We start from the raw sequence: 24445 nt of genomic DNA, 5'->3' as shown, positions 1-24445 counted from the left end.
GTAAATGGACATAAACTCTTTATACAAATTTTGCTTCAACCTTGGATTTTTGCTTGACCATTGACCACATTTTTTCTGTTTGCTCCTGGGATCTTGTCACTAATGCTCTTTTGATATATTCTGGACCCAGAGAGTTTTCTGCCTCTGGCCCATTTTCTTGGTACCTCGTGCTAGATGCTTTGATAACTAAATGTTTTTCTCTGAATGCCCCAGCTCCTATCTTGCTCATCACAAACAGAGAATTAACAATGTGATAAGACTGACTCAGACTGGACTGACATGCTGGCATCATACTTTTGTGTTTGTATCCCCAGCACTTAGCATGGTTCCTGGCTCACAGGATGTTTACTGATTGATTCATTAGCAGTGGGGGAGGGGGACTCCTGCCTGTCCTAGAACAGCACACGGCCTTCCCATCTCATCACCATCATGATTGACATTTCATAGGATATTTTACAATTTGTCAAATGCAATAGCAACAGTTCAATGTATTTCCATTTGTCTATTCAAACTATTTTTAGTTTGCTGATTTTTGTTGTCCTTGGAAATGATTTTTTTTATCATCCTCAGAAATGTCAGCCCTTATAGAAGAAAAATGAAGTACTACTGACTATTGTATTACCTACAATATTTTAGACACCATCTATTCATTATAGCAGTACAAACTATTAACTTAAAAATGAGTATGGTATTAAATTATTAGATTGGCTAACATTTATAACATTTGACTTGTATCTTTAAAAAATTCTAATAGAGAATTTAATCTGTGAAGTCCATAAGTATAATTATTAACATGAGTTATAAACATCTTACCTTTCACTCTGTGGACTGCAAAAAGACCACTCTACCACTGGATCTGGGAAGCTTTCTGATATGCAAACTACTGCATTCTGGTTTTCCAGTTTTCTAAAGTATGGCTTTTTCAGTTTTCCTGTTAAATTAATTCAAGTTACATTTTAAAGTATATGACAAGACTTTTTTCCGAAGGCATCATTGCTTATTTATAATTAATCATTTTAAAGTTTTTTTAGTCCTCAGAAGTAATAAAAAATATTTAAAACTGACATAAAGAATTGAGTACTTTATTCCATGCTGCTCATTTATCATAGGAAGCTCAACACTGGTTGAAATCCTGAGTTTCATCACTGTTCTCCCACCAATATCACTCATATAGGATTGTGATTGGCACTCAAATTGATATGAGAGAGAAACTAGTTGGGAGGGGAGGGGAGGGAAGGAGCATAACAGAATGGGAATTTTAGACTTGACAGTCAAGAAAGGGAGAGAAATACCAGTAACATATAGCTTAAAATGGACACTTCCAAGAAGGAAAAATATCAGGTTCCCCACTCCTTTCTGTACTTTGCCTCAAGCTATGTGAAAAACATACTGAGATAGATGCTTAAAATCTTAGAGTTGGCAGAGGCCTTAGACATATCTGTTATGTAATACAAAGAGTAACAGACTTGGAATCAGGAGTCCTTGGTCCTCTGCTTTTTAGACTTTGAACCTCAGTTTCCTCATCTGTAAATCGGTGTTGGAAATGTCTGCCTTGCCAAATTTCAGAAAAACCTGCAAAGACTTACACGAAATGATGCTGGGTGAAGTGAGCGGAACCAGGAGAACACTGTACACAGTTAACACCAACATTGTGCAATGATCACCTAGGATACTTAGCTCTTCTCAGCAATACAGTGATCCAAGACAATTCCAAAAGACTTCTAATGGAAAATGCTATCCACATCCAGAGAAAGAGTTATGGAGTCTGAATGTACATAGAAGCATATTATTTTCACTTTTGGGGGTTTTTTTGTGGCTTTTCCTTTTTTTTCTGTTTCTTCTTTTACAACATGATTAATGTGGAAATATGGTTGCGTGTATAATCTATATCAGATTGCTTGCTGTCTTGGGGAGAGGGGATGAGAAGGAGAGAAGGAGAAAAAATATGAAACTCAAAATCTCATAGAAAATGAATGTTGAAACCTATCTTTATGTGTAATTGGAAAAAAATAAAATACTATTTACCTCCCCCTCCCCCAAAAAAAGAAAATGTCTGCCTTGACTCAGAGAAGTTGTTACAGGGGGGTCAAAAGAGCTCATTTATGTAGAGTCTTGAAATCACAAAACCATTTATTATTCTTGTTGTTCTTATTATTTACTTGTACTCTGTGGCTGAGTCCCACTGGGCCCTAACCATAATCAACAATCCAGAGCCAAAGCAATGATCAGTAAAAGCCAGACACCATACAGATCAAGGAACACATTCAAATAGCTGGCTGCTCCTGTGCTTTTTAGAGTGCCATTGCCTTGTTCTTTTAGAAGAAATGAATCTGTGGAAAGCTCCCTCCTTTATTGTGGTTATTTAGTCATTTCAGTGGTGACCAACTCTTCATGACCCCATTTGAGGTTTTCTTGGCAAAAATACTAGAGTGGTTTGCCATTTTGTAATTCAGCTCATTTTACAGATGAAGAAATTGAGGCAAACAAGGTTAAGTGACTTGCCTAGGGTCACACAGCTAGTAAGTATCTGAGGCAGGATTTGAACTCAGGCCTTCCTGACTCCAGGTCTGACACTCTATCCATTTAGCTGTCCTTTATCAGTTGTATAGGAATTCATCTCCTACTCTTGTCTAGAATAGGAGTCTATTATGTCAGGGGAGTACTAAAGATATCCTCCTTAAACATCCATTCTGTTTCAATATTTCCAATAATGGGTGACTTGCTACCTTTCAAGGGAACATACTCTAATTATTAGAAAGTTATTCCTCATATTAAACCAATATCTGTTCCTCTGTAACTCCCAATGTCAATCCCAGTTCTAGTCCTTGAGACACAACATAAGTTGAAATTCTTTTCCACATGATATCTTTTAAAACATTTCAAATCATACACTTTTTAATTTTAAAACTGGAAAGGACTTTAGAGATCACCTAGTACAACCCTTTCACTCAATTCCATTCAGTCCTATTCAGTTCTAGTAAGATACGAGCCTCCTGAAGATAGCTCATTTCATTTCTGTCTTTGTATTGGCAACACCTTGTTCAGTGCTTTGCACAGAGTAGGAGCTTAATAAATGCTTACTAAATTGAATGGAAGAGATCTAAAAGCTCATCTAGTCCACTAGCTAGCAAATAAGGCAGGATTTGACCCTAAGTTTCCTGATTCAAAGTCCAATCTGCTCACTGTTTTATCATGGAGATGATGATCTTCCCCAACCAACAACCTAAGTTGTTTGGAGCACTGCATTGGCACAAAGGTGTGCTAAGGCATAGGAAGCACCCCCTCCACCTTTTATTCTTTTTTTTTTTAGTTAGGCAGTTGGGGTTTTTTAGTTAGGCAGTTAGTGCCCAGGGTCACACAGCTAGTGTCAAGTGTCTGAGGCCAGATTTGAACTCAGATCCTCCTGACTCCAATACCAGGGCTCTATCCATTGCACCACCTAGCTTCCTCACCACCTTTTATTCTGTGTGAGCAAGTGGGAAGGTATTGGGATGTTGATGTGCAAGGTCATTTAGATCTCATTCAAGGTGGGGAGGAGTCATACACCACACCCAAATGGAAATCCTGCATACCCCTAGCACTCCTTGGGGAAAGCATCTGTGTGCCTACAAGTGGAAGCACCCATTTGTAAGACTACTAGGTTACTGGTTGATTCTGTTCCATCCAGTGAAGCTGGAGGGTAGAGAGAAAGAAGGCAGGGGTTGATGAAAGTTCTTTTGTCTCTGACCAATAAGGTGCATTGCTGGTGCCCTTGTGAAGAGGAAAAAGACAAGTAAATTGAACACGTCCTTCTGAAGGGGGCAAGTCACTTCTCCTTGGTCCTCAGATTCTTCATCTAGAAAATAATGGGGATAGCCTAAATGATCCTTAATATCACTTCTAGCTCAAGTTCTATGGTCTCAGGCACTGATAAATATGAGAAGTGTTGAATCCTCTCAGATAACAACTAACATAATGATAAAGTAAGTATCAGATTGATCATTCATATGACCAACATCTTATATTTGTTGTATGTTTAGTTATATTTATATGTCAACTTTTAGCAAATGACTTGAAGGCACAGAAATCTACTCAGAAACTTCCTATAAACTATTCCAAGTGGGTCCAGAGAGCACAAGTGATCCAACTTTGTCAATTTTTAAAATCTGCATCCAATTCTCTGGGCAAATGGTAAGTCTTCTAGAGAAATAAACAAATAAATAAAATAAATCAAGACAATGAAGCCATTCCCTCAAAATCCTGTGGATCTCTGTTATCAAACTCAACTTACTTCTTACACTCACTGTAAATATCACTGTGTAATTCATAGCTTCACTTTGAACTGAAAGTAGATATTTTCCAGCTTGAGTTTCTGTCATTTTCAGAATGACTATGGAAACAACTCCTCTGCAAAACAGGAAAGAAAACTTGTTATTACGGAAAGTTTGTGAACTACAAAAAAAAAATAATGTGCTGCTGAATCAGAGCTCTGGTCTATTAAGGCCAATGTTCAGTCTCTAACAGTGACCACAAAGTATCCTTTGTGGAAAAGGAAAGACCTTGCTCTCTCCAATTCAATTCCATCTACAGGATCATCATCATTATCCCCATCATCAGAGTTGGCTCTTAGGTGGAATTTTGAGGCTTGTGGATGCTCTAGGTACATAATTTCAGGAATTTAGAGAAAGTCTGCTTAAAGGGTGATCAAGCTCAAATTGTCTTATGTGAAGGTAAGGACACAAAACTGCAACGTAGAGCTACAGAGAAGACACTATCTTCAAGAGAAGAACATGATGAGAAATGTGACAAAAGAAAGGAGGAACGAGCCAAGGAAACTGAGTCTAAACTCAAGACTGACAATCATGAGGCCAGAGTGGGCCCCAGGCTTTGCTCACACAACATAGTCCTCAACCCACCAGATGGCAAATCCAGAATCTCTTTCTACTAAAGGAAACTAATACTAGTATCTTCAGACTAGAAACTCTTCTGTTAGTGTGTCAAGGTTTATAGTTGGGGTACAAGTTAGTACAAGCTAGGGTGTGGCAGAGAGGGAGGGGGCTGATGATTTATGTGAAGATTTTCATCCAGTTTGCTGCTCAAATTTGTCTTCTAGAAAAAGCTAGGGCTACTCAGGACCAGGGGACACAGAGCCTTTTCAGGGAATAGAGAAAACAAACATTATGGGAGCAATGAGGAATTCCCCAGGTTGCATCCAAGAATTTGCATCCAAAAATCATTTTACAGATGAGGAAATTGAAGTCCATAGAGAGGGGAAGTGGGCTTCCCCAGGAACACACAGATAGTAAACGACAGCCAGAATTCAAACCCAAGTCATTTGACACCAAATTAATGATTCTTTCTAGTATACAATATTGCCTTCAAAATTCAAAAAAAAACCCATAATTCAGCAAATATGCATTAAGAGGCAATTATGTGCAAGGCACTATACTTTGTGCTGGGGATACGAAGGTGATACAACATAGACTCTGCTCTCAAGCAGCTCACAATTGAAAAATGGTAGATGGGGGAGAGGTGAAAAACAGGTGCCCAAATTATGAATTCAAAACAATATGAGATAAGTGCTGAGGGGAAATCCAGTCAAGATGCTGTAAGATTTTGTTCTCCCACTTCCTAACTAACTCATTCCTCACCCTATCCAATTGTAATGTCACTGCTAATTCTGCTGAAACTGCTCCCTCATCCTGGTTTGAAACCTCAATCATGTTCATCTTTTCCCTCTCCCTTTTTTTGCCCATATATAATTACTTGTCAAGTCCTCTAAATTCTACTGCTGCAATATCTCTCACATTGACTCCCTACTTCCTATTCCACTTGCACTGCCACCAACCCAGTGTAGTAAGCCTTCATCATTCCTCAACTGGACTATTGCAATAGCCCCGTCACCAGTCTCTCTGCCTTTGGGCTCCCTCTTGCTCCAATCCACTCTTCATACAGCTGCCAAAAATAATCTTATTATGAACAGATCTGACTATGTCCCTCTTCTGCTCAAAAACCCTCCAGAGCACCTATTGCCTCTAGGATCAAGTGCCAACTCCTTACCTTGGCATTTAAGGCCCTCCACTACCTTAAAGCCTGATTTCATATTACTATCTTTAATGCTATTATATGTTCCAGCCAAATTGGACTAAGCTATCCCTTAATCTTGTCTTACCATCTCCTAACCCCATGTATTTGTGTACCTTGTGCCTGGACTACCTGCTGGCTTCATCTCCATTTATTGAAATTCTTCTCTTCTTCAAGGCCCAGTTAGGTACCTGTGTGAAGCCTTCTCTGATTCTGCCCCAACCCCCCCCCCACACACACATATCCACACTTAACCCCAGCTGAAACTGATCTCTCCCCTCTCAAATTTTCCTAGAGCACCTTTTTTGGATCTTTCTTTAGCCCTTACTATATTCTACCTTCTACAATATTCATGTGTATGAACGCCAAATCCCTTGTTTTAGAGGGCAGTGACTGTGTTGTCAACTTTGTGTTCATAGTGCCTAGAGAAATACCTTATGTACCAGTGAATGATAAATTGGAGGAGGGAGAGATCAATCAAAAGTCAGTAAGCATGTATTAGGCACCTGCTATGTACATGCCAGGCACTTGCTAGGGGCCGGGATAAGAATATAAAGAATAAAATTACCCTTATTCTCAAAAAGTTTACATTATAATGGGGAAGAAGTTGTTTTCAAGGAAGGCTTTATGGAGCAGGTGGCCTTGGGTTGAAACTTGAAAGAAGAGAAGGAACTCCCAGGATCCAGAAGGTTGGAAAGGATATGAGTAACCTAGTCCTGGAACAGGGAATGGGATTAGCAAAAAACCCAGAGGAAGGAGAGGACATGAATGCTTGATGGAGAGCAGTCTACTTTGTTTGGAATGCAGAGTACATGGTGGGAAACAGAATGACATAAGGATGAAATGGTAAATTGGAGTGAGATTATGGAGGGCTTCCTGGCACACAATTTGGATGGGAGATAGTTCAATATTCAAGTCCACCTACATGGGTTTACCCACATTCCCAAAAGCTAAAAGAGATATTCTTTCTCTGATAATATGTTCCATTGTCACTACCAACCCACAAAAGAATTATTAATAAATATAATGCTCTTAATTGTAGAACTTTTCATTATTGGACAGTGGAATTACTTTTGGGTATGAGTTGCAGAAATCTTTCTTCTTACATAAATATTCTAGTGCCTTCATTAACAAGTAATTTGATGTATTTTCATATGGACTTTGAAGAGATGATTGCTCATAGCAATTATGATTACTTATGCAGAGATTAAGATTCTGGATCATTTATAATATGAGGACCTAGGTTTGAAATCAGCTCTGATGCTTGTAACCTGTGTGACTTTAGACAAGTCCCTTAACTCTCCTGGCCTTGGTTTCCTCATTTGTAATGTAAGGGTGTTGGTTTATGGTATTATAGCTCTAAATCTAGATACAGTTTTCTTCTAGGGACAGAACATTTAGAGACATTTAACAGAATATTAGTATTTTATAAGTAGAAGATACCTTAGCAATCATTCAGCTCAGGGGTCTCCAACAATTCAACTCAGGTCAACTGGTCAATTGCGAAGCCCTAATCAAGTGATTAAGGGGAAGAAGTAACCACCACAACCCCATTCCCAAAGGCTACCACCAGTGGAAACAGAAAGTAGTTTGGTCAAAAGATTTCCTTAGTTCAAGGGCAACTACCGCCTTCTTTCCTCCCCTTTCCACATACATACATATACATGTATGCATGCATACACACACAAATAGAGGCTCTGCTTTCAACACAGCAGAGGTAGTCCTGTTTCCCACAAACAAGGGAATCTCAAGATCTTGAGGAACTTCAAAGTAACTCTTCTCCACAAAAAAGGCAGAAACCAACCACTGAGCTAATCCAACCTTCTCATTTTGCAGATGAGAAAACTGGAGATTGACTTGTCCAAATTGACCTAGCTTGGCCTGGCTAACAGTAATGATTTGGAACCAGGTATACTCTTACAAGGGTCCAAATTCAATTCACTGCTATTAATATTCAGATCTTGCCCACAATTTCTTGTTTCCTATAAACACAGTTGGGGAAACGAAAGTGGCTACTTAATCATATGACTGGGAAGCATAGTAGAGTTGAACCTCACTTTATTATTCATTAGACCTATTCCTTAGATGTTGTGTGGATGTGAAATAATATTTTCCACTAAGTCCCAGTATAATTTCAAAGAAATATTTCCCCAGGGGAAAACAAGTGGATAAAGTCCAGAATAATTTTTAACAATCATAATTTTTTACACTAACTTTTTTTCAAGTAACATTTTCCTTTGTCACAGTGCAATCTGTATGCATTTAGTTCTCCCTTTCAAACCTTACCAAGTGTTATTTAAATAGACTATAAAATTTACATGATATTTGTTTTTAAAATAGACTACAAAGTTAATTTCCATCTCACTGGGAAAGCTCACTGATTCCATGAAACTTTCATGTTTAAGAAGTAACACTAGCTTATACCTCTAATTCCAATTTACTTTTATTTTCAGTTCCAAATTTTCTCTCTCCTCCAGTCCCTCCCTCACCCATTGAGAAAGCAAGAAATACAATACCCACTATACATATGATCTACTTCCAATGTTTAACACAACTCCCTGACTGCAACAGCCTCATGTAAAAGTTTTTCAGACTGTGTAAATGGTCCCTAAATCCCTAAATCTAAAAAGTCAAAGTTTTAACTATTCCTTCAAGTGATAGCGTTGTTATTAATAAGTGTTTATTGACTTAATGCCTAACTGATTTATAACAAAGAGGTTCTAAAGACTATAGACTGAGCTAGCAGGGGTCTTTAAGGTGGATTCACCTCCATTTCTTCCAATGACCTGCAGGCAAATGGGGCCTTTAGAAGACACTTCCTGTATATTGTGAGATACCAGATTAACAAATCAGATGACTCCCTACCCTTGCTTAGATATGTAAGTGTAAACCTAAAGTGAGACAGTATGGACAAAGCCAGATTGTCACACTGTGTGGCTATTATGGGCAAAGAGGTAATGGTCATGGGTTCAGGAACTATAATTAATAACAACAATAAATGATAATACCACCTAAGCTTTGTTGTTGTTGAGTCATTTCAGTTGTGTCTAACTCTTTGTGACCCCATTTGGGGTCTCCTTGGCAAAGATTCTAGAGTAGTTTGTCATTTCCTTCTCCAGCTCATTTTACAGATGAAGGAATTTAACAGTGTTAAGTGACTTGCCCAGGGTCACACAGCTAGTAAGTGTCTAAGACCAGATTTGAACTCAGAAGATAAGTCTTCCTGACTTCAGGCCTGGCACTCTATCCACTGAGCTACCTAGCTGCCCAAGGTAAGATTGATAAAATGCTTATTATGTTCCAGGCACTGTGCTATGTACTTCCACAATTATCATTTCATTTGATCCTCCTGACAATTCTGGGAGGTAGGTGTTATCATTATCCCCATTTTCAGATGAGGAAGCTGAGGCAGACAGAAGTTAGATGACTTACCCAGGGTTACACAGCCAGTAAGTGTCTGAGGCCAGATTTGAACTCAGGTCCTCCTGACTCCCCATCTAGTGTTCTATCCACTGCACCACCTAGCTCCCCCTTGTTCAACAGAGCCACTGCCATCAGTTCCTCAATCTTAACCACAATTCCCTAGTCATGGAATAGAGTTGCTATCAACTACTGCATCTTTAAAACAAGTTTTCAAAATTTCTTGACCCCTAGACACAAACCACTAGTAACAGAGAGATGTCATGGATGGCAACCACTATGGAAGTCCAATGCCTTCACTTAGGCTTTTAACTTTTCCATCTCTTTTTACTCCTCATTTTGTTCCTTTCCCTCTATCCCTTTCCTGTTATCTGTTTGAGTGGCCATTTCTTAAGAATTAGGACAAGCAATCTCACCTTTTCAAAACTAGCAATGGTGATTATTGTTCTAAGTGAATTTCAAAAAAAAAAAACAGCACTGATGCAGTCAGTGGTTCTCATTCCCAAGTTATTCCTTAGTAGCAAATTTGCTATCGCACTCACTCTGTTTGACCATTAGGGCACCCACATCACACACTATACACATGTACACATGCATTCAATAGTATTATAGATTGACATTCATAATTGAAAATGATGCTGCCAATGAGTCTATAAGACATGTGTTTTATTGTGTAGTGGTGATGTGCGGGGTTTGAGTCATCTACACTCACCCAGGATTCTTTGTAGCCTCACAAGCAGAACTCCCACACTTTGTGAACCCATGAGCAGATTATGAGTATTTCCAAGGCTAGTTCAGCAACTATGGAACAAAATCTAATTCTAAAATTCTTTGATTCCATTGGCCTTTTTTTATAACCAAAATAAAATTAGGGTGGTGTGTGTGTGTGTGTGTGTGTGTGTGTGTGGTGTGTGTGTGTGTGTAAAGGAAAAGCACTCAATTCAATAAATGTCAAGAGTTAATACAGGTAGTTTCTCTCTGGAAAACGTTCTCCCTGATCCCACCCTACCTCCCCAAACATACACACACACACACACACACACATACACACACACACACACACCCCCCAAGGGAAGGGAACCAAAGGAAGGTTTCTCCTCTGTTTTTCACCATAATCTGATGAAAAGAATTGTGGACATATGGTATCACTAAGATTTTCAGTAACATGCTTCTGAGCAACAAGCCTTCAACTATTAATAAAGTTCTTCATTTTAACTGAAATTAAAAGAAATAACTATGCCACATCAATCTGAAAAGTACTTCAAAAGAGGAAAAGAAAGTGAATGTGTCCAAAGATCTGGAACGAAACTTCAAAAGCATGTGCACTGGCCTGAAAAATAGTTACTGATTTTATTTACCTTGAACACTGACTGACCTCTGCTCTGCATGCAATTCACAATCACAGCATATATGTATGTATATGTGTATGTTTGTATGCACATATGTATACACACACATTCTGCTGTCTAGGTTGTTCCCTTGTGGCCAGTGATGAATTTCAGAGGTGAGGGCTCTTTATCTTTCTTGGGCCATCAGAGTGTCATTTAGTATTGTACTCCTACAAAAGTATTTTCTTGTCTATTGAATGACTGCTGTAATACACCAAAGGGTTCCCTGTGTGCCTGGAGAGGGAGATGGAGTAGTTAGTACTACTAAAATGGATACAGAAGGATTGTATCCTGTCTGTCCTTCACATCTGTGATGGTTGGTCTTTAAGTAGTAACAGCAGCAGGGGGGAGAAAAGGGAAGCAAAATTCAAAGAATTTTAGAGATGAAAGAGACCTTAGGGACCATCTCATAAATCTCATTTTACAGATGAAGAATCAGAGGACCAGAGATGTGAAGGGTTTTGTCCAAGGTCACACAGCTAGATGGAAGCAGTCTCCTAACTCCTGATGAAGGATTTTTCCCCCACTACAGCAAACTATATTTCAATTAGAATATAATCTCTGAATCCCTTAAACTTTGGTTTAGAGAAAGAGTTAAATGAAAAGTTTGTTGTAGAGAGTCCAAATCCTCCCTGACATATTGTGTAAAAATATCATATATTATAAAAGATTGAGACACAAAGGATACAACTAACACCCTTTTCTTTTGGGACTACCTATGAATGTAATTAAAATGAAAGGTTGCAAATATCTGTCACCTAGGCACAATAATCACTTAAAAAACAAAATATCCCAGGACATTCTGTATACAAACTCCAGAAAGTCTTTTCTTATCAACATTTCAATTTGTCAGCCACTGCACAAATCATTTCCAACATGGGAAACCTGAGCAGTGGTGGGGAGCTGTCCACACGTGAAATCTATGTGTGCTGAAATAGTCAGGGTTGGAAGTGTGCTGCTAGTTAGCTCCAAACTGTAGGACTGGAAAGGACAGAGGCATGGTCTTTGCTCTGAGTCTCTTCATCAGTAAAATGAGGAGAACTAAATGGTCTCCAAGGTCTCATGACCATTTGGAGATCCAATTTCTTGGGCTTTCAACCAACCTTAGTCTAGGCTTGCCTATTTTGTCCTTTAGAACTTGACACTACTGTACAACTGATATGCACGGTGGGACTCCGGAAGAGCCTCCTGCCTCTGGTCCCAAGTTTCTCCTTCAGTTTCATCTAACCATCCACTTGTTTCTAGGTCCTTACTACTTCACTTCACTCACTTCCTCACTTCAGTTAGCACTAAAGATAAATCGCTTCACACCATTCACTATGGATACAGGCAAATCTAAAGTAGTGAACAATTATTAGGCCCTGCTGACCTTGAAGCCTACTCCATGGAGAGTTCTTGGCCATGGCTATTGACCAGTCTGGAGAGTTTTTATAAAGAGTACACAAGTTTAAATTTTCTAGATCATCCACCAATTTGCTAGGATTTAAATTTATTTGTATATCACTTTTTATTCCTAGAATAACAGATAGTATTCTGGACTTGGATTTGAAGAAGGTCAAGAAGATTCAAATCCTGCTTCTGACACTAAATATATGACCAACCATGGACATGTTGCTTAACCTTTCTGAGTTCCAGGAAATTCCATAAAACTTATATACTAATTTATAGTTAGATCACTATTTGGTGAAGAGACTTCCCACTCCTCCCAGTCAAATTGTTTCATGTAGGAATTAACAGAAACTTTAAAAAATCACAATTGAAATACATTTTAAGACAAGAAGGTGCTTCCTCAAGGCTGTTCTTAGTGTGTTTACCTCACTGCTTACCTGTTTTGTAAATCAAAGTCAGGTTGGCAATCTGTCGAGTTATTCTTAAAGAACCAAGTGCATGAAATGTTCCCTGGGATGCTCAACATCACTTGCAATGTAATGGCTGCAAAAATGTCTACTTCAACTGTCTCAGCTGCTTCATACACAACTCCTGGACTTTCAGGCCTCAAGGAACATCCGAGGTCTTTCATTAGATCTGATGCCTGCATTGCAAAATAAACAAATTTATATAAATGGCAGTAGGAAAGACTATGGCCATATTTTTAACAAAAACTTTATTGAATATTTATATTTTTCACATCACATCACAAAACACTTAGGTAGCCCCATCATCTAGAATATATATGTAATATATGTAATACATGCATAATATAATAGCTGAAAAGTTAAATAAACTTTCAGTTGCATCTTCAAATAATTTCATAAGCATTAAGCATTTATTCTAACACTCAAAAGGAGTAAGAAAATGTCAGTTTACTGATGAGAAACATATGCTCCAATGATTAAGAATAACATGGGAACTAGGTCAACAAGAATTAGAAATCCATAATGGATTTGGATCTAATTTTTTGCTGCCTCAAATGTTAACGAGGCCCATGAAAGAAGGTGAAGCAGTGGTTTCTGTCTTACACCACCTGTAATACAACGATGTCAGGTCTTACAGAATCATGGGAATCAGAGCTGGAAGAGGCTTCATGAATTCATGGATTGCTATCTCTGAATGGGATCAGTTCAACTGACTCATGTTATAAATGAGGAAACTAAAGCCAGAGAGGTTAAGTGATTTGCTCAACATCAAATCTGTAGAAGTAGAAGGGCCAGAATTTGAACCCAGGTCCTCTGACTCCAAGTATATGATATCATATTACTTATGGTATGGAGCAAAGAAACACTTCATGAGAAAAAGTTCTCTTCCTCTTGGGCATAGGCCACATATGTATTTTGATATTGATCTTTTTTTATATTGATCTTATGGAACATTTATCTTCAGTTCTATGTTTTCATCAGGTCTGTAAAATATCTTAGGGCAACTAAGCGGTATAGTAGAGAGAATGCCAGACGTGGAGTCAGAAAAACTCCTCTTCCTGAGTTCAAATCTAATCTCACACACTTACTAACTGTGTGACCCTAGACAAGTCACTTAACCCTGTTTGCCTCAGTTTCCACATTTGTAAAACAAGCTAGAGAAGGAAATGGCAAACCACTCCAGCATCTTTGCCAAGAAAACCCCAAATGGAGTCATGAAGAGTCAGACACAAGTAAACAACAACTTAACAACAACAAATATCTTAGACGTAGACATAGAATTTAAAAACTAGACAGTCCTTAACATGGAACCCAACTCTCACTTGGACGAGAAAGAATAGGGGCAGAAAATGTCCTCCTTCTCTCCTCCTGTGAGCACCAGCCCATACACAAAGCTTCAGTGTTATGCAGCCTATACCATTCATGAATTGTCCCAGTTTCATGTAAGCAGCATTTGTTACTTGGTCAGCATATTTTCTTTCTGCTTCTCAACAGCAATTGCTCTTTTGTAAGGCCTGTACAGGACTGGAGCCAGTGAGGTCTGGAATGAGCCAGACCAGGGCATATAATCCAAAAACAGAGCAGGCTGTCTCACTGGTACGTTGATGGCACTCTTCCAGAAGCAAAGGCGAAAACAGAGCTATCCATTTCTACATTTTTGCCTGACTCAAGAACTAGACACTTTAACATTTAGCCTATCAGATATTCTACTCAGAACACTATGCCTCAAATACCTCCTTAGGACATCAGGTCTCATTGTAATCCGTTATTACATTTTTTTGTTTATATCTGTAATTTTGTCAGTTTAAAGAACTCCTGAGCCCTCTACCAATTTAGATGAGTAAATTCTGAAAATGATAGTCTTAAGAGAGTAATCTGGGGCATTAAAAGGTTAAGTGACTTGCCCAAAGTTAAGGAACTTGCCAGAGACAGTATGTTCCAGAGGCTGAATTTGAGCCCAGGTTTTCCTGAATTTGAGGCTGGTCTTTTATACAATAATCAATTTTTTAAAGGAAAAGTTCTCTTTTTAATCAGCTTTTTACTCAGTTATTTAAGTGTGTGTGTGTATGTATGAGGCAGCTTGGTGTAGCAGTGGACAAGGAGCTGGTCTGAGTCAGAAAGGCCTAGGTTCAAGTCCCATCTCTGACACATATGGGCTGTGTGCTCCTGGACAAATCACTTTACCTTTCAATGTCCCAGGCAACTCTTTAAGACTCTATATAGTTCCATCATTTGCACCATTTACTTAGCTATGTTCCAAAGAAGTACTGGATCTATGCTCACTCTGTGGCCAGGCAGATTACCCAGCAACATAGGCTTCTGGGTTCATGGGACACATTCTGCCCACTAGATGGAAATATTTGATTGGAGAGACAGGCAGAAACAGAGAGAGACATAGAGGGAGAAAAGGCTCTGGTGCCCCCTCTAGCTCTAAAATTCTGAGTTTTCATCTTTTCTTCATTCCCAGAAGACTACTCAGTGAAAGAGGAGAGAATCAATATCAATGTTTGAATTTCCAAGTGGACTTTGTGGATCTGAATTTGCAATGTCACCAATGCATCAGTGAATTTATTTTAATATAGTGTCTTTGGAGAGCAACTAGGTGGCTCAATAGATAGAGCACTAGGGCCTGGAGTCAGGAAGACTAGGGTTCAAATCCAGCCTCAGACACTTATTAGCTGTGTAACCCTAGGCAAATCACTTAACTGTGTTTGCCTTGATTTCCTCATCTGTAAAATGAGCTGGCAAAGCACTGTAGTATCTTTTCCAAGAAAACTCCAAATGGGGTCATAAAGAGTTGGACATGACTAAACCAATGGGTTTTTTTTAATTCTACAGATTCATTGAATGTTTTAATCAACAAATGAAACCAAATGTACCTCTCTCTCTCAATGCCTTTTGGTCATTCAAGTAATGACCACAGTATTATAAGACCATTTTGAAGGTCAAGAAATATTTATTAAGTGCTTATTGAGTGCCAGGTACTCTACTAAGTCCTGAGGATATAGCTAAAAGCCAAAATACTAACCCTGCCCTCAAGGAGAAAAGATATAAATAACCACACACATATAAGATATATACAGGGTAGAAGGAAGTCACTAGCAGTGAGGAGGACAGGGAAAGTCCTGCAGAAGATGAGATTTGAGCTGAATCTTAAAAGAAGCCAAGAAAGACAAGCTGAAGCGAGGGAGTAGAACATTCTAAGGTTGGAGAAACAGTCAGTGAAAACTTATGGAGAAGGCAGATGGAACATAAACCAGGGCAGCTGGATTGCAGAGTTATCAGAGGGGGTAAAGTGTAAGAAGACTGGGAAGGTAGGAAGGGGCCAGGTTGTGATAGGCTTTAAATGCTAAGCAGAGTTTGTATCTGATCCTGGAGGTAATAGATGCCACTGTAGTTTACTGATTGGAGGGGTGACAGAGTCAGACCTGGGATTCAAGAAAATCAGTTGACAACTGAGTGAAGAATAGATTGGAGTGAGGCAAAGGGCTTGATTAGAACATCTTGCAACAATCCAGGAAAAAAATTATAAGAGCTTGTTTTAAAGTAGGGGCTGTGTGAGAGAAGAAAATGTAAATGAGAGATGTGATGATAGAAAGAAGACTGGACCACAGATTGCATTATGTGAGGTGAGTGCAAGTGAGGAGTTGAGGATGACATCAAGGTTTCCAACCTAGGTGACTGCAAGAATAATGGTATCCTCAACATTAATAGGAAAGTTGGGCAGAGGGGAAGGGTTGGGGAGAAAGATAATTAGTTCTATTTTGGATATGTTGAGTTTCAGATGCCTATAGAACTTCCTATTCTAGAGCTGGAAGGGGCCTTAAAATGATTTAGTTCAACCCCTCATTTTATAGATGAGGTTGGATAGGTTAAGTAATTTGTACAAAGTCTCACAGGTAATAATCATCAGGAATAGGATTTGAACCCATGTCCTCTGAGTCCAGAGGTAGTTCTCTTTCCACAGCACCATGCTGACTTACTTAACAACAAATATACAAAGGTATTAGGCCTAGGTACAAATAAAGTCAATCTGTACTCTACAAAGGAGCTGAACAAAGCCTAAGCAGAGTCTCTGGAATAATGTCTTCTGTTGTCAGGTTAAAAAAAAAACTATTATGATCATTTTACCATAAATGTCGTTGATGATGTCCTTATTGATGAATCATTCATCTCGTGATCAATTAACACACATTTTATTACAGGTGGTTCTTGGTTTGCACTAGATCCAAATACCATTGCTGAAATAACAACTGCAAAACAAAATCAAAACAATTTAAAATTGTTTAAAATATTTCAAGTTTAAGTTTAAAAAGCATTTAAATTAGTATCTATGCCACACAAATACCTCAAAAATTGAAAAGAAAACACTCTACCAAGCTGTTTTTGAGAAAAATATAATGTTACTACTTAAAAAGAAAAGAATGAAGTAAAGAGAGCTATAGACCAATACTACTAATGATTATTGACACAAAAAAGGAACCTAGACAGAAAAACGTTCCATGAAAGGCATGTTGGCTAGGTTATAGAAATAGATTGCCTGGTGATCACGTCGGCAAAATAAAAGACATTTCCTACTGTTGAGTTGAATAGTTCCTCAATTTAGACTATTAACTAGTCCCACTAGCAACCAATGAACGCATATTGTAGTGTCTCCTTCTGTAATTCTTGTATTTATTTTGCATTTGTTCTGTATGCTCTTATGCTCTAGATACTTATATAGAGAGCTATATGGTCTTCCCTATTAGAATGTAAGCTCTTTGAGAGCAGACTGTTTCATTTTCTGTCTTTGCATCCTCAATGACTAGCACATCATAGGTGCCAAATAATGCCTGTCAATTGATCAACTGGCTACAGAGACCAGGGTGATTAACACTTCTGGCTAAGCTGGCTATAGCATAAGAAATAGATGAGAAGAGGGATTATGATGCAAGTCACGAATTTCTGCTGTTAACGATACCTAATTTGTTCAGGATGAATGTTAGGGATGCATTTTCTCCAGGATTTACTCTAGACATGCTAGTTCCTATAAAACAGTTGAAAGGCTAGGTCCAAAAGCTATCAATATTTGCAGATGCTCAAGATAGTGATCAGATTCCATCACCTCCGGTGACTTCATGTCTTTCATCACTGAGTGCATGAAATCAAAAGGGAACTTTTTAGCCAATGAGGTCTATCCAATTGATTAACTGCTAAAGCTTTGATGGAAGCTGGAGACAATCTCTTCTGGGTAACCACAAGGTCTATGGTTGAAAAGCTATATCTCTTCTTCAAATATATCTTTTGTGTTGGAATCTATTGGCATTTTGGTATTTTTGTATTGAAGAGAAATCAAAGCTTTATCTACCTAGCAACCAAACTAGACAGTAGGAAAATATGCCTATTAGGTAAAACTAATCTTCAGTATCCTATAGCCTCTTCAATATGCTGAGTTTTACTCCCATCTCCCCAACCATCACTTTAAAAACTTATTTTCCTATTTCTAGAATTCTCATGGTCTTTCTCCATTCCTCATCATGAAAACCTATTTTCAGGAAAAGTTCTGAAATTCACTCAGATAAAGCCTGTCTAATAACAGGCTTCCCTCTGCCTAAGGGAATTAACATTTAATTTGGGAAATCAAAGCTAAGATCTAAAGATGGAATTACAACTATTATGGGGGCAGGAGGCACTTTGAAGAGAAATAGGATGATGCCGCTGATATCACATATATCTACCAAAGATAGGTCCTGGTTGTACACAAAAATTAAGATATAAACAATACAAAATAATTGGTTAGATTGATCTTCTGGTCTGATAAAGTAAATAGAAATATTCTTAGACTAGGTAACTTTTAGAGATACCTTCCAACTTGAACTTTTATAGTTTCCCATTTTACAGCTGAGGAGACTGAGGCAAATAGAAGTTAAGTGACTTGCCCAGAGTCACACAGCTATGAAGTGTTTAAGGCTGGATTTCAACTTATTTTTACACTGTAGAAATAAAACATAGCCAATTAATTTATTCAAGAAAAACTTTCTATAAATGGCTTATTCCCAAGAATTCTGAACAGTCTCCAAATCTTTTTAATGCGTTGGTCAGATCACATCACTCCCTAGATTAGAGCCTTTCAGCAGCTCACCACTGCCTACCTACTCAATCCTAGCACTAAGGAAAGAGAACTAGAATAGCAGTCAAAAGGCTTATATGGGGGTCCTGGCTCTGTGGGTAACTTTAAGCAAATCACTTTATTTTTCTGAGACTCAGTTTCTTCATTTATAAAATAAGGACCTAAATGATCTAAGACTCCTTCTAGCTCTAATAATGTGCTATCCTGCAAATAAAATATAAATTCCTTTATCTGGCATTACAACTTGGCTATAATTTACCTTATAGCTTTACGTATCTTTTCCCTATTTCCAACTATTGAAATACTTCTCCTTCAAGGCCACAGCTGAATCCTTTATGTTTCTCTTTCTGACTGCTCACATTCCAATGCCAGGGCTCAATTAGAAGTGACTCTTCCTTCCTTAAATCACAGTCCATTCTATTATGCACTTAATCATTTTTCTAATTTAAGTCTCTGTGCATATTTCTCGCACTTTCCCCTTTAGGTTTTAAGGTTCTTGAGGACAAGAGCTACTATTTTGAACCCCCACAAAGGCTGGCATGTAGTAGTAATAGTAATAGTAGCAGTAGTAGTAGTAGTTGTAGTAGTTGTAGTAGTAGTTGTTGTAGTAGTAGTAGTAGTAGTAGTAGTAGTAGTAGTAGTAGTAGTAGTAGTAGTAGTAAAAGTAGCAGTAGTAGTAGTTGTAGTAGTTGTAGTAGTAGTAATGGTGGTGGTGGTGGTGGTGGTGGTGGTGGTTCTTGTTCTTGTTTTTGTCAATTGGTCTGGACCTATGATTTCATCAATGTGGCTCAATCCCAGCATGGAAATTCCATCCATCAAAGCAGACTGGCAATTCATCTCTAATTTAGTAGGTTTTTTTAAAGAGAATTTTCTGTTAAGTGACTTTCCCATGGTTATACAATTAATATGAGTTAGAGGCAGGACTGAAACCAATGCTTTCTGACAGCAAATGCTCTTTCCACTATGTCAGGATTGAGTAGCTAAATCCTCAGAGTAAAACAGGGCCCTTGTCCACACTACCACAAAACCTCTTAATAATCACTTAACATTTGTTGAATTGAATTCAGATGTTCTGGAAGAATTAATTCCTCTTTCTCCCAAGAAGCATTTTAATTCAGCAGATCTTTTATCGATCATGGGGGCCCCCAGTAAGCTTTGAGAGCAAGGTTTGTCAGTAGCTCTCTTCCCTTCTCTAGGGTCTCAACTCCTGAGGTTTGGGGTGGATTGGAAAAAGATTTTGGTAGTTTTTCACAGTTTTCAGAGGAAAATGACAGAAACAAAGTTTTGTTTTTGGTTTTGTTTGTTTGTTTGTTTGTTATTTTGGAAACACAGACTTCAAGATCCTTAAAAGAACCCTCCATCTAAAACCTGTGTTTTAAAGCTGGAAAAGAATTTGGAAATGGTGTAGTCTAGTCCAACCTCCTTATTTTACAGAGGAGGAAAATGAGGTCCAGAAAAATTAAGAGACTTACAGTCAGATAGTAGACAATCCAAAACCAACTCCAAACCCTTCCCATTACAGCTGCTTCACCTTGCTCGAGTCAAACTACTGAGATTTGGAGAAACAATAATTTAGTATTTGAATTATAATCACATACTTTTTATTTTTATTTATACAAAGCGTTTTTACTGCCTGATAATTGTCTTTTGAATTCTTTTTCTTTTTTGAAGAATTTTTTCGTCGGGGGTGAAAGAGTGCTGAGAGCATGTTTTTCCCCACAGTTCGTTCCATTACCAAAACCATCAGGAAGAGATGGATGCCCCTGCGCAACTCTCCGTTGTACCCTCCCATAAAGTCCACAGCGAGATCGTCAGCTGCCAGCTCACCCGGACCTCGGAGTCCGATTTCTCCCACCAGACTCCGGACGCCAAACTCCCGCGGCCACACAGTGCCCCCAGGCGGGTATGGACCCGGGAGAGATGGAAGTCTCTCTGGGGACTGACGGGGGACGGGACTGGAGAAGAGATGGCCGGTAATCAGAGTACGCCGCCTTGGGACGGAGGAAAGAGCAAGAAGCATGAGTTCCAGAGGAAGGAAAGGGAATGAACGAAAGGGAAAAGCAAGAAACGGAGGAAAAGTTCGAAGCGATTGGAGGGGGAAGGAGAAGGCCGGATGAGGAGGGTCAGATGAAAAAGAGGAGGGGCAAGGAAGACGCCTGAAAATCGGTGAAGAAAGGAAGGCAAAGGAGTGGGGCAGAACGATTGAAAGAGAGCGCAAAATGGAGCTGGATAGAGAGTGCGCATGGGGACTGGGGAGGCAGGCAAAAAGTCGGCAGGAGAGAAAGAAAGGAGAGCCGGCGGCGGTGGAGTGAAGGAAGGAGGGAGAGCGAAAGAAGGAGGTTGGGAGCGTGGCTCTGCTAGGGGAGGTCCTTACCGAGTAGTCGGAGCTGGACTCGGCCGCCCCGGAGCCAGAACACCAGCATGGCCTCCTGTGCCACAGGGGTCCCCCAGGCCAGCGGCTGCGGGTCCGGAGCCCGCAGATCCCTCCCCAGTCTGGCGCGCCAAGCGCTGCAGGTGGCTCTTAAGGCTGCGCGTCACCAACCACAAATTCCCTCGTAACTGCTGCAAAGTAGAAGAGAGGGGGAAACCCTACTTTAGTGTTGTTCCTTGTAATGACCGCGTGCAGAGACCAGGGCCTGGGCCAGGAGGGATACCACTGGAGTTGGAAGTTGGAAATACTTTGCTGGGGGAAGTGTCCGACCTGCTCGGCAGAGTCTCAAGTGCAAAGACAGTGGTGCTGGCATGGGGAGCCTGTGGGCGCGGCTTTAAAGTTTGCATACATATATACAGTATCCCAGATGTGTCTCATAACTTCATGACAGGTATTGATTATCCCCATTTTGAGGAAACCGAGGCTCAAAGAGGCAAAGAGACTTGCCAATGGTCATAATGTCAAAAGCAGGATTTGAAACTCGATCTTTCTGACGTAGAATCCATCACTGTGCATTACACTACTCTTTCTGATTTCTCTGTAAGGGAGCTGGTACTTCAGGTGGAGCATGAAGAGGGAATATTTAGCCTGTCACAACAAATGATGGATTTGGAGTCAGGAAAACCCAGGTCTAAATCGTGCTTTGGATACTTATTAGCTCTGTGACCATGATCATGTCCCGACCTCTCTGAAAACTCAGTTTCCTCACCTTTAAATTATCTATATTATCTATCTTAAAGACCTGTTGTGAGACTAAAATGAAATAATGTATGTAACACACTTTTTATAGAAAACTGAGGTGGAGGGAGTTGAAACAATTTGAACTAGGTCACACAAGTAGTGAACTTCCCATGCAGGATTTAAATGCAGGATCTCTCACTCAAGAGTCTGTGCTCTTTCTACTGTACCTACCAACCTCCCTTTGTGCTGCTAGGAAGAGTAGTATTCAAGGAGTGCAGTTAAATACAACTAGAAAGGAAAATCTTTACACCTTCCCTAAAAAATCAAAATCATGAACTGCACACAGTCCAAAGTAAATTAGAAAGTATGGTTAGGTTATCTATGCTATGCTGTGGGATCAGAAAACTTTAAGTTGGATGTGATTTTCTAATTTGTATGAGAATTCAAGACAATAGTATAGCAGATGAACATATGATATACTTCTGACTCCACTATGCAGTTGTATAAATGAAAAAAAAATCCATTAAGTGCTTATTATCTACAGATCACTGCTCTAGGTATTGGTTAAGATAAAAAGCTTAGATAAAATTCAATCCCTATCCATATGGAGTTTCAAGTCAACTAGAACAAACTATTAAACCTCTCTGGGTCTCAGTTTGCTTATCTATAAAATTAGGGGTTCATGGGATCATAGGATCACAGACTGAGAAATGGAAAGTTATCTTAAGAGCCATTAGTTCAAGCCCCTCATTTTAGAGATGAACAAATTAGTTCAAAGTAACATGCTCAAGGTCACATAAGTAGTGAGTGGAAGAATCAGAACTTGAACTCAGACCCTCTTATTCCAAATCTAATACTCTTTCCATGATGTATAGGGTCCTTTCTGGCTCTAAAAATCCAACTTCCTAAATTATTTTAATTTTTTTCTCCTATAACACAATTGATGGTGTTCTAATTTGTATAACAATTTTGTTCAAATATTCAAGAAGCATAAAAATTAGAAATGGAAAATCTATAATCATTAGATCATAAAATGATAGAAGCTTAAAATCTGAGATAGAAAAAATCTCAGAGGTCACTTAGTCTAACATATACATAAGTGGTCACCTTACAAGTGGTCACCTAAACTGTGCTTGAAGACTTCCAAGGATGGGAAGCTTACTACCTCCAAAGAAAGGTCTAGACAAAGCTCATTCTACTTCTATCAGATAGCTCTCATTTTCCTTACATTGAGCTCAAATCTCCTGTTCCTAGGCCTTCCATCATCCAACATTACACCCCTTCAAATACTTGAAGACAGCTGTCATATCCCCATGAGTCTTTTCTCAGTTCCTTAAACTGATCCTTGTAGGGCGTGGTTTCAAGTCCCCTTACCCTCCTGATTACCTTCCTTTGGACATGTTACAGATTGTCAACATCCTCTCTAAAATGTAGCACACCAAACTGGTTGCATGGTGTGTTGTGAGGGGTCATCTCAAAGAATTCAGAGTCAGACCACTTCTAATCCAAGTACAGGCATTTACTGAGGATTGATGCCCCTCAGAAGCAGGCTGGGTTCCAAGAAGAACTGGCAACTTAGTTAAGACAAATTTGTGGTGTAATGATGCTTATTACACAACAGAAATTATGAATTTTAAAGAGGCAGGAGGAGTTTGTCAAAGGTTTAGGGATTAGGGGAGGGGCCCCTTTTATGGTTCAGTGCTCAAACATCCGGCTCATGCTGCTTTCTCATTGGCTAGCTATTACAATGCTGTTTGGTCAAGATGAATAGTTGGGAATTGTGGTCCTGTCTTGGGCTAAATGGATTATGTGATTGTGGTTGAGTGCAAGGACACACCTGTTCAAATATGTGAATTGGATCTGGGGGCAGTGGCTAGCTGGGGGCAGTGGCTGTATTGAATCTGGGGGCCTGTGGTGTGGTTAAATCAGGACATGCCTGCTGTTCAGTGGAGCCCATAAAGAAGTTAAAATATTGGGGCTAGGGGCAGCTTATTAGGATTCCATCAAAACTGAACAAAATACTACAGAGTTGGTCTGATTAAGGCAGAAGACAAAAGAAATAGAACTTTCCTTGCTCTAGACTCTACAATTTTGTTCATGCAATCTATGAGTAAGGTAACTTTTGACTCCATGTCACATTGTTGCCTCATTGAGCAAGTTCACCACTGAATCAACTAAGTCTTTTTCACATGAACTGTTGTGAAGCCAAATAGTCTCTCAATTATTTTTGAAGGTAGTGATAGCATGTGGGGCTCTCTTTTTCTACATGTGTGTACATGTGTAAATTTGTATATATATATACACATGTATTTACCATACTCTTGTGGTAACAAGAAACTGGAAACAAACTAGGTGCCTATGAATTGTGAAATGGATGAGTGACCTGTGGTATATGAATGTATTGTAAGAAATGACAAATTTGTGAAGTCAGAGAAATATGGTCAGAATTGTGGGACCTGATGCAGGGGGGAAAGAACAAAACCAGGAGAACAATATG

At 39.1% G+C, this 24445-nt stretch overlaps 1 protein-coding gene across 7 annotated transcripts in view; it reads right to left on the bottom strand.

The window, feature by feature from the left end:
• FLT3 (fms related receptor tyrosine kinase 3) overlaps positions 1–21565 on the bottom strand; it is a 73873-nt gene extending 52308 nt beyond the window's left edge. For 5 of the 7 annotated variants that reach the window (XM_078147061.1, XM_078147064.1, XM_078147062.1 and 2 more), the window contains exons 1-5: positions 20664–21304; positions 16859–16980; positions 12698–12903; positions 4271–4386; positions 814–931 (exon numbers count right to left, since the gene is read on the bottom strand). In XM_078147061.1, coding sequence (XP_078003187.1) covers positions 814–931; positions 4271–4386; positions 12698–12903; positions 16859–16980; positions 20664–20856 — 755 coding nt within the window. In that variant the 5' untranslated portion in view covers positions 20857–21304. Of the gene's footprint in view, positions 1–813; positions 932–4270; positions 4387–12697; positions 12904–16858; positions 16981–20663 lie in introns of all 7 variants that reach the window. The other 2 variants (XM_020997233.2, XM_020997231.2) reach the window with 2 other exon arrangements.
• Between the last annotated feature and the right edge of the window lie 2880 nt (positions 21566–24445).

This window comes from Phascolarctos cinereus, unplaced genomic scaffold (genome assembly GCF_003287225.1).
Source record: "Phascolarctos cinereus isolate Bilbo 61053 unplaced genomic scaffold, phaCin_HiC Scaffold_726;HRSCAF=1367, whole genome shotgun sequence".
Lineage (NCBI taxonomy): Eukaryota > Metazoa > Chordata > Mammalia > Diprotodontia > Phascolarctidae > Phascolarctos > Phascolarctos cinereus.
Note: the sequence above shows the minus strand (reverse complement) of the source record. Positions and strands in the feature narration are given on the sequence as shown.